The 16491-nt window shown below is 46.1% G+C and overlaps 1 protein-coding gene, 1 long non-coding RNA gene and 1 pseudogene across 5 annotated transcripts in view; 1 reads left to right on the top strand and 2 right to left on the bottom strand.

Annotated features, from left to right (window-relative positions):
• LOC138919644 (uncharacterized) overlaps positions 1–11116 on the bottom strand; it is an 82995-nt gene extending 71879 nt beyond the window's left edge. For 2 of the 4 annotated variants that reach the window (XR_011430027.1, XR_011430026.1), the window contains exons 1-2: positions 10844–11095; positions 5168–5709 (exon numbers count right to left, since the gene is read on the bottom strand). This is a non-coding gene — a long non-coding RNA (uncharacterized lncRNA). Of the gene's footprint in view, positions 1–5167; positions 5710–10843 lie in introns of all 4 variants that reach the window. The other 2 variants (XR_011430028.1, XR_011430029.1) reach the window with 2 other exon arrangements.
• Positions 841–2571, bottom strand: LOC102149463 (suppressor of cytokine signaling 5-like; annotated as a pseudogene).
• Positions 11117–11241: 125 nt separating the features above from the next.
• SRPK1 (SRSF protein kinase 1) overlaps positions 11242–16491 on the top strand; it is a 91759-nt gene continuing 86509 nt past the window's right edge. Inside the window, 2 exon segments of the mRNA XM_023624823.2 lie at positions 11242–11345; positions 11347–11844. Coding sequence (XP_023480591.2) covers positions 11257–11345; positions 11347–11844 — 587 coding nt within the window. The 5' untranslated portion in view covers positions 11242–11256.

The raw sequence follows: 16491 nt of genomic DNA, 5'->3' as shown, positions 1-16491 counted from the left end.
TCTCCCCTCCCAAAGTTATAGACCTTTTGAAAACTTCAGTGAATTAGGGGGTGCTTTGATTAAATCTAAAAGGAAGTATCCCATCCTAACATGCAATTATTGTTCTCAAAGAGACTAAGATCAAACAACCTGGGAAGACCTGCTGGCTGCCCACACCTGGCCCCAGCCCTCCAAGCAGCTTCCAGGCCTACAGGTCTGTTTCTAAGGAACATTTGAGTGGTTGCCATGTGCTGAGCCTTATGCTTGTCTGGGGTTTTACAGAATGACTCCCTGCTCTGGAGGAAATCATAGGCTGGAGGGGGAGACAGCATATCACCCAGGGACTGGAATGTTGAGGACACTGATCCCCTGTGTTGTTTCAAGATGCGGCAAGGCTTTCAGGGCCAGGAGGGAGACAGGACTCTACCTCGCCCCCTGCTGGGAGCACTGGGAAAGTTTTTTTGTTTTTTGGGGTTTTCTTTGTGAGGAAGATTGGCCCTGAGCTAATGTCTGTTACCAGTCTTCCTTTTTTTGCTGAGGAAGATTGGCCCTGAGCTAACATTTGTGCCCATCTTCCTCTATTTTGTATGTGGGACACCACCACAGCATAGGTCTGCGCCCAGGATCCAGACTTGTGAACCCCGGGCTGCTGAAGTGGAGCGTGTGAACTTAACTACTACACCACCGCGCTGGCCCCTTGCTGTTGTTTTCATTTTTACAAGGAGAACACCAAAAATACTTTATTAGCACAAAAAAGTAGCCATAACAAGGCACAGAAAGCAGAAACATACAGTAGCAGTCAAAGGGTTAATAATTTATACTAACCTAGCTTTTCTTTTTTGTAGCCTTGGCGATAGCTGTCGAGGGGTGTAAAATAACATTCTGCAGCAGCAGGTTAGGAAACTAAGGAGCACTCACCAGTGGTACAGAGCACGTTAACAAAAAGGCACAAGAGGGGCTGGCCCGATGGCGCAGCGGTTAAGTTCGCATGTTCCACTTCTCAGCAGCCCTGGGTTTGCCAGTTTGGATCCCGGGTGCGGACATCGCACTGCTTGGCAGGCCATGTTGTGGCAGGCATCCCACATATAAAGTGGAGGAAGATGGGCATGGATGTTAGCTCAGGGCTAATCTTCCTCGAAAACAAAAAAATAAATAAAATTTTAAAAAACCTAAAGTTGTGATTCCACTGTTCAATTCAGGCATACAGGGATTCTGTTGAAGCGATGGGAGCTCACAGAGAAGAGGACTCTTCCACAAATTCCCTGAGCAAAAATGTGCCTCAGGTTTCTCTTCAAGAAGGGCTTCTGCTTGTAATGGTCCATGACTCCCCAGTAACAGGGATTAACTGTAAGCTGAAGCAAATTGGGCACAAGGAAGTGTAGGTAATCAATCTGTGTACAGACTTTGCAAGCTCCCTGTCTGCTAACATGGGCATGGCTGTCTCCATGTCCACCTGATGTTGCTTCTGCCTAGGTGACTGCAAACACAGGGTGATTGTGTCCTCTTCTGAGTCACAATTAGCTTGTGGAACTGCAGAATTGTTCCCACTTATTTCAGTCACTCCAGGAGCTAACTTTGGTCCCAGTTGATATAATGAATTAGCCTGTGCAGTGACTTCAAATGTATGTATTTGTGCGTTGGGAGGGGGGTCAACCTTTCTTCAATACTAAGCCACCTCTCTCTAAGCTTATCTTCCTTATTTTCTGTAGAAGCCAAGGATGGATCAAATGTATCAAAAAATGTTGAATGTGGGCTCACAAGGGCTGTACGCTGTTTTAAAAAAATGCCAGCTGGGGGCTAAACCTGAGCCAGCAGGAAAAGGACATTCCTCAAGCATTCATTCAGAAAGGTGTATTTTTCTTTTATTAGAAAAGGGAGGTTTTGACTGCTTGTTGTAAGTTCTCGTGGGAAAACACAAGCCCACAGTATCCTGCAACCTGTCTCAGAGAGCAGCTTCCTAGGGTTCTGCTGGAAATGCTGTCCACAGCATGCATGGAGCTCTTACACCAAAGCGCCTCTCCTTTCAAGTCACTTGGAGTTCCATCAAACTTTTTATCAGTATCCAACGAACTTCGTGTCTCTGTAAAACAGGAACGTTTTTTGTTCCCACCCCATGGAGCATGGCAAGAGTAGGAATCTCTTCTTGCAAGTCTTGTTCCTGGGGTAAAACGTGAATTATTATGAGTTTCAACGATTATTTCAACAATCTGAGGAATTTCAGTGGCAAAATTTTGGTTTCTCCTTAGAGAATTCTTTGAAGGGCTTAGTCCCAATTGCAGGGCAACATTTTGTCTCAAGGGACTGCTTTGTTGCTGAGGAGCTGAGGCTCCTATATGGATGCTTTTCTCTTTGACAAACATCTGTTGGAGTTCATGTCCACGTTTTCACTACGGCTTCCTCCCTCGTGACCGAAAAGATTCTGTATTTGAAGTTATTTCACATTTTCCCCACTGTACCCATTGATTAGAAGATTGTGACTGAGAGCAGGCATGGCTTTGGAGGGGTGATTCCTTTGGAGGGGATTTGGAGCCTTGAAGGAAATGTGTGGCTCCTCTGGCCACAGAGACACCCATGGTGCCCTTAACCTGCTACACCCGCCGACACTTGCCCACTGGTTTTCATTACTCGGGTAGAACCTGACTCTTTGCGACATCTCGATACATCTTATAAACGGTGAGTGGGAGACAGAGCCACTGAGAACATCCCCACTCTCCTACTCCATTATTACCCTAGGGTGCCCCTTCTCTTCCAGTAACACATGTATTTTTTATCAGTGGCCTAAAAGACAGGCCAAAATGATAACACTCATTTATTAACTTTTTACCGTGTGCCAGGCTCTGTTCTAAGCACTTCACAAAAGGCAACACATTATTCTGAACAACAACCCTATGAGGCAGGGCTCTTTTGCTCTTGTTTTCTAGATGAGGGAACTGAGGTACAGGAGGTCCCACTGCCCTGAATTCCACCTGAGGGCCCTAACGCTAACATTTTGTTACTGCTTAGCATCTGCAATGGTGGGGGTTCACAGTAAGTCTGATACTGCAAATTTCTGGCCTAAGAGGGAAAGGTGGTGCCACCAAAAGAAAAAGAAGCAGTGTTCCAAGGAAGGGCAATTCATATTTACTGAGCGCATGCAATGGTGCAGATACTTACAGGCATTATCTTTTTTCTTTTTTTTTGAGGAAGATCAACCCTGAGCTAACACCTGCCACCAATCCTCCTGTTTTTTGCTGAGGAAGACTGGCCCTGAGCTGACATCCATGCCCATCTTCCTCTACTTTATATGTGGGACACCTGCCACAGCATGGCTTGCCAAGCGGTGCCATGTCCGCACCCGGGATCCAAACTGGCGGACTCCAGGCCTCCGAAGCAGAACTTGTGAACTTAACCGCTGGGCCACCAGGCTGGCCCCAGGCATTATCATTTTTCATTGTCATTTCCTCCAGTGCCTCTCCTTGAAGGAAGGACAATTATCCTTTTTATCTAGGGTAAGATTCTAAGACAAAGAGTTTGCCCATAGTCACAGCTATTCAGTGTCAATGTCAGAATTCAAACCCAGGTTGGATGCCCAAGATTAGGCCTTTTCTCTACTCAGTGCTGCTGCGATTTGAGGAAAGGTGGCCTTTTGGTGTCTTTGAACTGAAACAACCACATCAGTGCACTGGCCCCTTCTCTCCTTCCCCCTGTACACACACACAGACACTGTGGTTTTCACATTCTTTCCTAACATCCCACAGATCTTCACTGAGCACCTGCTATGCGCCTGACACTTTTCTAGGCCCCTGAGACCCAGCAGTGAACAAAAGTCACTATCATTCCAAGGCGTGGTGGGGCAGACAAAACAAACAAAAACAAAACCAAAGGCCTCTCTCCCCCCTTCCCCAAAGAATCGCCTCAGGTACACGGCCCGAAGCTGTAGAAACCTCTCAGGGGTCCAAACAAAGAGACATACTGAAATACTGGTGTGTAGACTGAGGGAAGTAAATAACTTTAATGACTGGGTGAGACATCTTTTTGCAAGTCAGCTGGTTTCCAATTATTTGCTTTCAACAAAATTGAGTAAGGACCTCCTGGAGTTGTCAGCTGATGGGTCATTAAAATAAGTTTTGAGGATGATTACTACGTGATTTTTGGCACATTACTTGGAAGGGGTTCCAAAACAACTGAATGATATTGCTATAGCAATACCCTTCCCATTCCTGTCTACTTATTTTATGTGAAAAAGTTTTCTTAGCCAATACCAAAAAAACAGGAATAGAATCATGCAGGACTCGTTGAGAAAAATCAACTACCATCGCACTGAGATACGTTTGCAATAAAATTTCATTTATCAAAAAATGATTATTCTGATTAATCATGCAATAATGATACCTGTAATGATAGGTAAGAAAGTTTTTAGAGGATCATGATCTCAGGAAATATTTTTACAAATTAAATTTCAATGTAAACGCACACTTATGTGGCAGAGAAGTATGACAGAATGACTGAGAACGACTTTCAAGCATAAAATTATATAACCTGAGGATACACTTCTGTGAGAGTAGAAGGGAATAGAAACACAAGTTCAAGGAGAAAAGGGAGTAATGTAAAATTTTGTTATAGTTAACAGCGATTTTACTTTTTTTACATATATAAATGGTGGATATCGAATTGCTACTGTATTTAAATTCCATTTGATGGCATTCAAAACTATGATCTAACACTTTTATTTGAAAGTATCAATTTCCTTTCCAATTTGTATGCCTTTTCTTTAATTTTATTGCCTGGTGACCCAGGCTAGAACCTCCAGTATAATACTGACTAAAAGTGCTGAGGGTGGCGATCCTTAATCTTTTTCCTGATCTTAAGGGGAAGGCACTCAGTCTTTCACCATTAAATACGACGATGACGACGTTAGCTGTGGGTTTTGTCAGAGACGCACGTTATCAGGTTGAGGAAGTTCCTTTCTATTTCTAGTTTGTTGAGTGTTTTGCATAGTTTGCAAAGTTTGCAAAAAGTTATTTTGGTGAGTAAGGGAGCAAAATATTTGAAAGCTCAAGTTCTTTAGACGTTCTGTCCATGCTATGCCCCCAGCACCATGTCTGCACAGAGAAGGGGCCACTGAGCGTTTGTCGAGCAAACTACCTTCCACCTGCCCCCTGCATTGACACTCCAGTGATACTGCATGTTTATGGTTCCCCCTACTTACCATGCCCTCCTCTCTGGCTGCAGTTTTCTTTCCTCCCTTCTGTTCCCAGCTGATTCCTCTTCGTGCTTTCCGACACTGCCCAGGTGCCATCTCATTCAGGAAATGCCTCTCTCGTGGTGCCCCCTCCTCAAATCCTGAGCGCAGTGGGCCTCTTGTGCTCCTGTGGTACTTTGTGCATCTACCATTGTGCCCTGTATCTATTTATTTATGCGTCCATCCCCCACTAAACTAAATAGGTGATGTGGTGTGCAATGAAGAGCATGAATTCGCGAGCCCGGCGGCCCAGATTCAAAACCCTGCCTCTTACTTTGGTTGTGCCTCAGTTTCCTCATCCGTCACACAGAGATGATGACAACAGTACCTATCTCTTAGGATTGTTTGAGGATTGACGGACAACAGTGCCTAGTAAACAGTAATTATTATCTAAGGTAGCTATTAAGTCCTACAGGTCAAGGCCTGTGTTTTTTCCTTTTCTGCCTCTCACAGCTCTTAGTCTAATGCCAATCAATGTTCATCACGAAGGTGAGCATGGTGCCAAGTATCTGAAAGAAGGAAAAGAATAATGGATTTGACATTGCATAGCAGGTAGGAATCAGAACTCGAATGTGTAAACCATGTTGGCCATTTCTATATATTTCCTAAATTGTCTTCACTCTGACCCTGAAATTGCCAAGCTATGGAAGTTAAATCCTGGTCATTATGAAGCTTCTCTCCTTAGGGGCACATAAGAGTCTGAGGTTTATGCTCAGAAAACAGGGAAAAGACTTTTGATCTTCGGTCCACTGTTTTTATTGTCCAGGTCTGCATGGTCCTTTGAACATGTTAAATGTAGTGGAGCATCTTCCTTGGCCTGGCAGCCTCCTAGGGACACCACATCTTATGATGTTTATAATTTACCTTAAAGTATTTTGGCATTCATCCTTGGAAGCAAGGCTAGGGAAGCATATTCTAGGTGAGAATGTTTAAGAAAGCTCTTCTGGTACTTCCAGAGCCTTAGGTAGGGATCCAGCACATCCCTGTTTTGGCAAGTCGCATAGAGGGGATGTGCTGGAAAACTTTCCTAACATTCCCCTAGTGTTGGACTCCCAGATTGCTTCTTTCTTTTAAATTGGCATGTTTAAGAAATAAATCTACTTTTCTAAAATGAAATACTTGGGCATATTAAAACATTTGGCAAAGACAGGATGACATTTGCTGGTGCCAGTTACTTGAAGTTACATCCTGGTGCAGCTCGCGTTCTAATCAGCAATGCCCACGCCAGGAGTGGTGGCGAACATTCTAATCAGAAGGCAGCTTCAACCAAGTGGTTCGGAGTAACTGAATACCACAGATTTTGCCGATAACAGCTCTTTTATAACATCCATTACACAAATTAACAAGCAACTCATTTCACCAGTGAAAACCTGTTTCTGATAACACCCCTGGCATTGATTAGGATTGAACAGCAGAACGAAGCATAAGGGAGACCCCATCTCTGGCTGCCTGATGCCCACTATGCAACGAAAGAGTCCTGCCTCTGGGATACCGTTGCCCCCACCTTAAGAAAAGCTTTCATTCATGCCATGGCCAGAGCATCCGAAAGGACAGAGACCTCAAAGAACTTACATACGTCACAGGAGCTGTTTTGTGCCTGCCTGCTAATGAATGTTTAACAAATGTGCGTGTGTGGCAGATCTGAGTCTAAACTTGTTTTCTTCATATCTCAGGAGTGAGGATGCGGAGCAGGCAAATCCTCATCACTTCCACTTCTCCGCCAGGTATCATTACCAACGAAAAAGAACTTGGAGTGGGACAAGGTCAGCTTAGGTCAGCCCATAACACCTTGCTGCCTCCCCAAAGCACTTCCAGGGAGCAGAGCAAGGGCTCCATCTGCCTCCAGAACCACCAATCTCTGTAACGCTTTCATTGCTGAAGGATCTCCTCCCCTCTCCAACCTTCACGCTGTGGTCACAGCATCCAAAAGGATAGAGTTGAGCCCTCGAGGAACTTATGCAGTTTCCCACCCCACCAACCCAAGGCTTTTACTCATCACTCCCACCTACTCCCCCCAACCCTTTACTCCAGCACAATTTCCCTGTGAAGCTTAAGCTTTTAGAGAACAAAGCCAGAAAGGGGGTTATCTTCAAGCAGCATCTCTTCTCAAGGATCTTCAGGAATCAGGGAGCCCAAGAGGCTAACTTGCTTGGAAAGCGCTGGCTGCTCTGGGTGTATCCCACAGACTGCCCAGACAGGCTGTGCTGCCTATTCTCTGGTTGCCCCTCCAGATTCACCCTCCCCCCTTCTCCACCCCGCCCTGCACCCTGGGAGGCTGGCTTGCATGGACTGCATCACCCAGGCACCCTTGCCTTCTAACTTCCAGTTATGTTTGTCAGTGGGAGGCATTAGTCTGGGAGGATAAGAAGAGAAGGAAGTCAGACATTTATTTCCTTGCTGGGTCATGGTTATGTCCCTTTACCAAAGGGCACAGTGGCTGTCAGGCAGCCCCTTACTACTGCTATAGCTCTGATACAGGTTAAATTGTGTCCCCCCCAAAAGATATTGGGCCCCCAGTACCTCAGGTGACCTTATTTGGAGATAGGGTCTTTACAGAGGAAATCAAGTTAAAATGAGGTCATTAGGAGGAGTCCTATTCCAATATGACTGATGTCCTTATGAAAAGGGGAAATTTGGACACAGATTGAGATGATATAAAGAGATATGGAGAACATGGTCATCTACAAGCCAAGGAAAGCGGACAGATCCTTGCCTCGCAGTCCTGAGAGGGAACCAACCCTGCTGACACCTTGGTTTCAGACGTCGAGCCTCCAGAACTGTGAGGAAAAAATTTCTGTTGTTTAAGCCCCCCAGTTTGTGGGACTTCATTACGGCAACCCTCGCAGACCAACACAAGCTCTCATCGGGTTCTGGGAACACCTCCGCCCTTGTCCCTTCAGGCCTAGGGGTGATAAAGACACCGGCTGTTGCCAGTCCCCAGATGCCTTACCATCCCTTGTCGGTTTCCCTTAATCCTCTCCACTCCTCAAACCCTTCATTCAATTCCCATCGATTATTCTGTTGAATGTGCCATATGTTTCCTGATACTCAAGCCTAGCATATAATTATATTTTCCCAAAATACTTCACAAAACTAACACGAAGGCAAGATAAAGGTCTGTTGGGGTCCCCAATTATGCAGACATGTACTGGGAATCTTCTATCACTCCAAATAAAGCATCTGACATCTTTTTACTTTCTTCTGTTGTCCATTTCATCTCGCAGGACATAGGGGAAGCCATAGGGGAAGTGATACTTGGGATTTAAGTCAGATCAAAGTCTGGACAAAGTGTCAGAGTTTGTGGTCGTCATGCACGGCAGGGAAGGCTGGATGTGATAAAACATGTGTCCTTCCCTTTAGGTGCTCAGATTTCAAAAATTTCCAAGAAGCATTAGGGAAGATCCCAGGGCGGTCTTAAAAAGTTAAGTTAGCTCAAGAGGAATGGGATCTTCTCAGAAATTAAATTCTGACACTGCCCATGAGCAGTGAAAAATACGGGCTCACATTCTCTGAATAATTCTACTTTTAAAAGGACTTACAAAAAAACAGTTGTGGGAGAGGGGCATGCATGTAACTGAGAATGACTACCAAAGAACGGCCACCACTTTTAAGAATAACTTCTGGAAGGGTAAAGTCCAGAAGAGGACAAGCCCTGTCAAACTGGGGGAGAAAAGCGATTTTTAAAGTTATATTTAAAGCAAGAAGCACACAAAAAAGGTATAGGCTTTAGAACAGGGGGATAAAACAAACTAACTTACATGAACAATTACAGATACTTTAGAAAAAGTGTGGAGAACTGAAGCATGCTGAGATAATGGGGAAAAACAGACGAAAATGAGAAATGGTCAATTCTGGGAACTCAGTCCAGTGAACTTGACATTGACTCTGGAAAAATTCTCAAAAGAGTTATTAAACAGATGGTTAGTAAACTCTTAGAGAGAGAAGCAATAGTCACTCAGAGTCAGAATAGGTACGACCAATTCATGCCAACCTAAACTTATTTCTTTTTTGATGGATTGCAGTCACCCATTTGGGTTTTAGCACCGCTCTCACACTGTCCCTCTCCGTGTCTTCTCTCTCTTGTCCAGACCTTTTTCATAAACTGCACATCATTTACTCTTTGATTAGAAAATTATTGGAGCACCTACTAAGTGCCAGACACTGTGCTAAGCACTGAGGATACATCAAGGAAAACCCAAATAGGATTCCTACCCCCATAGAATGTACTTTCTGGTGGGGAGTAATTTCCCGATTCTGGGACTTCTCAGCCACCAGCTCACTCCTGTCTTTTCTAAGCCACTTGTGATTTTCCTGAGCTGGCAGAACCCTCAGACTCCACGGCTTCACTGTCGGCCCCAACTCTGCCCCAACAGAGAGGGGAGGAAACTGGGTTGCAGTTTTCCTTGGCCAACAGGTGCTGGCCTCTTTTGCAACACACCGAGAAATGCTATCATTCAGGTTCCATACAATAAGGATTAATTATCTAAATTTCAAATTTGGCCAACCTACATTTCCAGCCTCACGTTCCACTTCACCTCTTCAGTCATTACCAGCCCTAGCCCCCGCCCATAAGTTTCCAAGCCTGTGTCTTTTTGCTCAATTGATTTTCTCATGCAGGAATGCCTGACACCTCCTTCTCCACCTGTGGAAATCCTACACATTTCCCAAGACCTGGCTCAAAGGCTGCCTCCTCCCTGACCAGGCTTAATTACTTACTTTGCTCAATAAAATCCTGCCCAAGCCCTCACACTTGACCTGTGCAGTACTATTGTATTTTCATCTTCCTTTCTCAGTCAATTACTTGTCTGTCTTCCCTCCTAGAGTCTAACTTCTTTTCGGGCAAGGGTCTTCAGAAGCTTCCATCCTGTTCAGCTGCAATACCTTACAACAGGGGTTGGCAAACTAAGGCCTGAGGCGAGAATGGTTGAAACAGCTGAGAAAAGATCAAGGAAGAATAGTATTTTGTGACACATGAAAATTACACGAAATTCAAATTTCAGGGACCATAAATAAAGCTTTATTGGAACACAGACCGCCCCTATTTTCCATGACTGCTTTTGAGCTCTAGTGGCAGAGATGAACAGTTGAGAAAGACATCTTATGGTCCAAAGCCTTAATGCTTACTATATGGCCCTTTAGAGAAAAACTTTGCTAACCCTGCTTTACAATAAGGGTCTGATGACTGAATCACTGGGTCAGGACACCAAGATTCTGAGTAGACATCCACTCCAAGTTTTAGTTTCTTTGTATAATGGAGGTAATAACTACCTTGCCTTTAAGTTGTCACGAACATCAAATGAGACAATGCACTTAAGAAACGTACAAAAACATCCTATAAATAATGACAACCGTGTTTATCACGTACCGAAAAGATAAAATCATAAAAGGAGAAAACGTTGTTTTTATTTTCCCCCTTCCTGCCTTTGCAGCCTTCATTCAAACTTGAAATTTTAAAAGAAAATTCGCTTTTAAAGTTTTCACTTTTTAAGGGACGATGGGGTCACAGGTTGCTTCCTTCCAGTCTTTCTTTCGTGATGCTCCCACTTCCTTCTCTTTGTCACTTGTAACTCCCCCCCCCCCATTTTCTTTATGTAATACCTCAATTGGCCCTCACAATAGCTCAGCGAAGGAACTGGGACACACCTGATCAGCCCGTTTTATAGGCCAGGAAACTGAGGCAGATTCCTGCTGGCTGCGGAGCTCTGACTCAGCACGCGGGGAGCCCAACGCCACGCTCTTCGCTTTCCTAAGGGGCAACCGCCCGGCAAACAGAACCAACCTGACCCCGCCGGGATTCCAAGCTCGGTTCTCCAAGCCGCCTTGAGCATTCGCGCTCCGTGTTCTTTCCGCCCCGTCCCATTCTTCACTGCCCGCCCCCCCTTCTCGGGAGCAGGTGGTAGGCTCCGCGCTCAATGCGCAGGCGCGCGCCGTCGTGGGGGCGGTGGCGGGGCGGGAGCTGGGGGGCGGGGTGTGCGCGGGCTGGGTTTTGGGCCGCGGCGGGAGCGGGAGTCACCGCCGCTCGAGTGCGCAGGCGCCTGGCGGTTACCGGTCTCGCCATGGAGCGGAAAGGTGAGCGGTGGAGCGGCCTCCGCCACGAGGGGCAACGGCCGGCGGGGCGAGGCCCGGGCCAGCGCCGGGAGCTCGCCTAACCGCCGCAGTCGGTCCCCGGGCGTGCGGCGCCCCTCCACGGAGGTGGCGCCGCCCCTCACCCCCCGCCTTTGGGCCGCCCGTCCGCGCCCCTCAGCCCGGGCGCCCCTCCGCGCCGGCACTCATCGCCCCTTGTTCCCCGCCGGGCCGGCCCGCGCCTTGGGGCCGCTCCAGGGCCCGGCGCTCGGCGGGCGAGGCAGACCCCCGCCCGCCGGCCCCCTGACGCGGTCCGAGCCCCCTCCGGCGCACCCCGCCTGGGCGCTGCTCTGCGCCCCGGGGCCCGCCAGCCCCCCGGCCGGCCGCCGCGCCCTCGCCCCGCAGCCGCCCCTCCGGCAGGCCCCGCGCCCGGGCCTCGCGCCCCTGCTGGGTCTCCACCCGCACCTCGGTCGCCTGCTTTCCTCCGCATTCGCCCTTCATCCATCCCTCTCTCCCGCAGTGCTTGCGCTCCAGGCCCGAAAGAAAAGGACCAAGGCCAAGAAGGACAAAGCCCAAAGGAAGTGAGTCTCGTCCCCCGACATCCCATCCTTTGGATTTCCTCCCGCACCTCCTCGCCGCTGGCACGGGCGCCGGGGTTGGGCACCCTGCGGCTCCGGCCACATGGCCGCGGGGCGGCCTGGAGGGTCGCTCCCCGGGAAGCGCGCGGAAGGGCGCTTCTGTCGCCGAAGGCCAGGCCTGGGTCCCCGCAGCCCCGGGCCTGCTGGAAAGGCCGCTGGAGGAGGACCCGGGCACTGCCTCCCGACTCCGGAGAGGAGGCGCCGCTCCCCGGGCTGGGCCTCCCGGCGGAGCTGGTAGATCATTATCGGGCGGTGTGTGAAGTCCGCTGGCTTCCGTGCCTGCTTCCGCAGCTGCGTCTGCACGCTAGGCCGGCGGGCAGTTCTGGGATGAATTCTCTGTGTTTTGGTCTGCCGGCCGCGCGCTCCCGGTCCTCGAGGAGGGCTCGGGTCTCTCCCCGGCGCGGTCGGCTTCCCGAGCCTGCGGGACGCATCGCCTTCCCCGCCCTGTGCGGGCGGACCGGCGTGGCCACAGCCGGTTTCTGTTCGTGCTGCTCGTCCCTGAGCCGCAAGCCCGCGCCCTGGGTGCGGATGCCTTGTGGAGTGGGCCTCGCAAGAGGGGCGGGGAGGTTCTTGAGCCAGCACTCTCGGTGGTTCCGATGTGGTGTGTTAAGGGCCACACGTCGGGTTTGGTCGGCAGGGTGCAGAACCGCGGCTCAGCGCTGTTGCGGGAGGACGCAGAAGTTGGGCGCAGCTTCGCAGGCGCGCCCGGTAGAGGGCTTCTGCAAGGGAGGCTTAGCCTAGAGAACTTTATCTTGCACCAGCGTCTAATTGCAAAGGGTCTTGGGAATTGTCCTTTAGATAATTTGTATCCAGGAAGAAAACGCATTTTCGCGACACTCTTTCATTTTCTTGATGATATGTGGAGTTGCACGCCGTCCGATTCTTCCTGAGCTGATAAAACGCATTTCAGAGGTTTTCCTAGGTTCCTTTTCTGAATGACACTCCGGGGGTGGGGGTGGGGGGTGGTGTGGGTGTGTGTGGGTGTGTGTTGCTTTTGGCGGCTACCTAATGTTTGAGGAGAGCACATAATGACCTCTATCGATAGAGCTAAAGTGGTAGGTATCTCACCTCTTGCTCCATTTCTATCAACTGTCTTATGAAATTTTTTCATTTGCAAAGTGCTTGATAACCAGCGTATTTAAATGTGAGTTTACAGATGTTTGTGTGTGTATTTGCCTCTTGATATCCATGTATGAGTTATTCAAAAACCAGGTTTTAGTCCCAGATTGGTTTAATGGAAACATCAAGGAGCTAACCTGGTTCTAGTAGGCAGTGGGGATTTAAATGTTACCTTTTTATGTGCTTTAGTTTTGTTATTCCCTGTGGAGCTGATCTGAATGTGTTATAAAATGTTATATTTTCTGCTGATGTAAGGAGGTGGTGATTTTATTATTCACTGTATTATTTGGAAGTCATCGGTCCTCGTCTCTCCACATGGAAGTTAATCTTGGTATAGCCTGAATCAACCTGTAATTTGGAAGGTAAATATATATAGGTGACCATATGTTTTATTTTTAACACGAGATATTCATTACTTTGGATTGTCTATTTAAACCATATGCTTTATTTCTAAAGCCAAATAGATGTGCTTTGGATTATCTGTTATTACTCCATTCACTATGGTGGGTAACCTAGAGTTATTTGTGTTTTTAATTATTTCCATACTTGCACAAAAGCACTTGAATGATACAAATAATCTAGCAGTTATTTTACTGAATGTTTTGTCTTGTACAACTTTGACTCCTGAAAATATGTGTGAATGAACCACCCCCATTTACCTCTGGTTTCAGAGGTGCTTTCTGTTTGTTTTCAGTTAATAGTTTTACCTTTCTTTTTTGTTTCTCCAGCCTCCTTTTAAGTAGCTGAACTGTCTCATTAATTAACTTGGTTAGAGTACCGTGTCAGAGCTTCAAGCCCCACCTGACTCAGGTACCTTGACTCTGCTCCATGACTCCTGACTGCACTCCTGACTTCCAGTCGTTTTGGAAAGGCAAACTGCTAGTTACCAGGTTAGTCAGGGAGAAGGTCTGAGGAATAAGAATGCCATAGTTTGGTCTTTGGAGTGAGTCAGATCTGGTTTGAATTCTGATTTTGCCACTTTTTTATCAATCTTGTCTTAGATAACTTAGTTAAGGAAATAGTCTTAGGTGTTGTTGTGACTGTTAGCTCAGCCACGATGAAAACCCATCAGGACCGAAGTTACAAAAACCAAGTATTAGGGCCGGCCTGGTGGCTTAGTGAAGTTCGTGCGCTCCACTTTGCCGGTCCAGGGTTCACAGGTTCGGATCCCAAGCGTGGGCCTAGCACCGCTGGTCCAACCATGCTGTGGCAGCATCCCACATAAAATAGAGGAAGATGGGCACAGATGTTAGCTAAGTGACAATCTCCTTCAAGCAAAAAGAGGAAGATTGGCAACAGGTGTTAGCTAGGGGCCAATCTTCCTCATCAAAATAAAAAGAAAAAACCCAAGCATTAAGTGAAAAATTTTAGAAACTTTTGGGAATACAACTGTAAATAGCATCCTGATAATTCAGTCATGGTGTGGTACAGGTGGGAAAGATTTTCAGTCCCCTGATTTTGTAGATCTTAAAACTAGAACCTACGTGTATGAAATAATATGCCCATGGAGCTGAAGCTGGTTGTAGCAGGGTCGAAATTGGAATCCAGGGCTCCTGCCTTCCAGCTCAGTGCTCTTGAGGATTTGTTTCCTTTGGGTTCTTTCACTGTGCTGAAAGATTTGACTTGGGGATTTTTAGTTGTCTTATTTGAAGAATTCCTTCTCCATTTAACTTGTCCAGACACTGTACTCTTACTTACTACCATTAACTAGTTGGTAATAATCTCCGTTTTACTTTACAGATAAGGAAATTGAGGTTTGCCGCGTTCCTCCCCTAGAAAATTATAAAGCTGGAGTTCCAGCCCAGGTCTGACATACCCCAAAGCCCTGGGTACTAACCATTGCTGTTGCCAAATGGCAATTCCTTTTGCTGTGTCTGAGGACAAATAAAGTAGAGGCTGAGTGAACAGAGGCTTCTGACTAAGGGACCTCAGGATGCCTGGGTGCTTAGGTACCTTTTCATGGCCCACTGCCTGTGTCTCTAAAAGGGTACAGTGCTCTCCCTCCCTTTGAGCATTCAGTTTTCAATGTGTATACCAATAGCTGTGTGCCTTTATCTGTTTGCCATAAGCTTTTATACTTTAGCACAGTTTATGTCTGCTTTTGAAATTGTTCCTATGGAACATAATTCCAGAATGGATTTCATATCTAATAATTTTATTACTTAGCTTAGGAAGTTAGTTTGGAGAGTGATTTTCACTTTATTTGCAGTTAAAGAACCTTATGGGTTTAGTATAAATTTGGTAGTAAAATTATTTGTGCTGGAGAAGTGCTTTCGCTCATTCTAGCATTCGCTGATCTATGAAGTCAGAGAGGAGATGGTTTTATTTCTTAATTTTCCAAAAATGTAATTTTTGCATTGAAAATTTAGGGAAAATGCTTAAAAATTTCCAACGTTTTTATCTGGCAGAGAGTAGAGGGCATAAACTTGAAAGATTTTTAAAAAATTAAATGGTATTGGATGCTTTTTACACTTAACAATGTGCCTTGGAAATTGGTTCTATATCAATTCCATATAGTGCAGCCTTACTATTTTTTTTAAGGTCTGCCTTTTTCACTGTCTTAGAAATGATTCCATATCAGGACGGAGAGAGTAGCTTCATCTAGCATTCCATTAAATGGATGCACTGTAATTTACTTTAGTTCCTATTAATAAACATGTATATGCTTTCTAAGACAAAAATGAAATCACTGGGTATACTTTTCTCCAGTTAACAGTACCATGAACATTTTTCATAGCATTAAATATTACATATCATTTTAAATGTTCCACTGTAGGCTGTTTCCATTTTTTCACAATTCACAGCTAAGATGAATAATCTTTTGGATAAATATTGTTCTCATCAGTGATTATTTCCTTAGGATAAATTCTTAGAAGTATGTACATTTTACAGAAATGTAAAATGGTATGTACATTTTAAAGATTTTTGATTCATATTGTAGAAGTTTTCTCCAGAAAAAGTTAACCACTTTACCTCCTATTCATTAAACACGTAGTTTTCGAACACCTACCATGTCCCAAGCAGTTTTCCATCCTTGTGATACATCACTGAAAGAAAAACATCCCTGTCCTCAGGAGCTTTATTGTAATGGGAGGAGACAGAGAATAAACAATAGATATAATAAGTAAATTACATAGTATGTTAGGTGATAAGGTGGAAAAATAGAGGAAGATAAAGGAGATTAAGAAGTGGGGATGGAGGTGCAGTTTTAAATAGGGTGAGTGGAGGCCACACTGAGAAGGTGACACTTAGAGGAAGTGAAGGAAGGAAGACTGTGCCAGGCAGAGCCTTGGAAGTAGGGATATTCTCGCATCTCCTGCTTAGCCACCAGAACTGGCTGTATTACTTGCAAAAGTGTTCCAAATCTAGTAGTCTATAAGATATCTTGTTTTAATTCATGTATTACCAACAAGATTGAACATTTGGGGGATATATTTATTAGCTTGTTCCTATCTTTTGCTCATTTTTATA

The sequence above is a fragment of the Equus caballus genome, chromosome 20, assembly GCF_041296265.1.
Source record: "Equus caballus isolate H_3958 breed thoroughbred chromosome 20, TB-T2T, whole genome shotgun sequence".
Classification (NCBI taxonomy): domain Eukaryota; kingdom Metazoa; phylum Chordata; class Mammalia; order Perissodactyla; family Equidae; genus Equus; species Equus caballus.
This window is presented reverse-complemented; position numbering and strand designations above follow the sequence as displayed.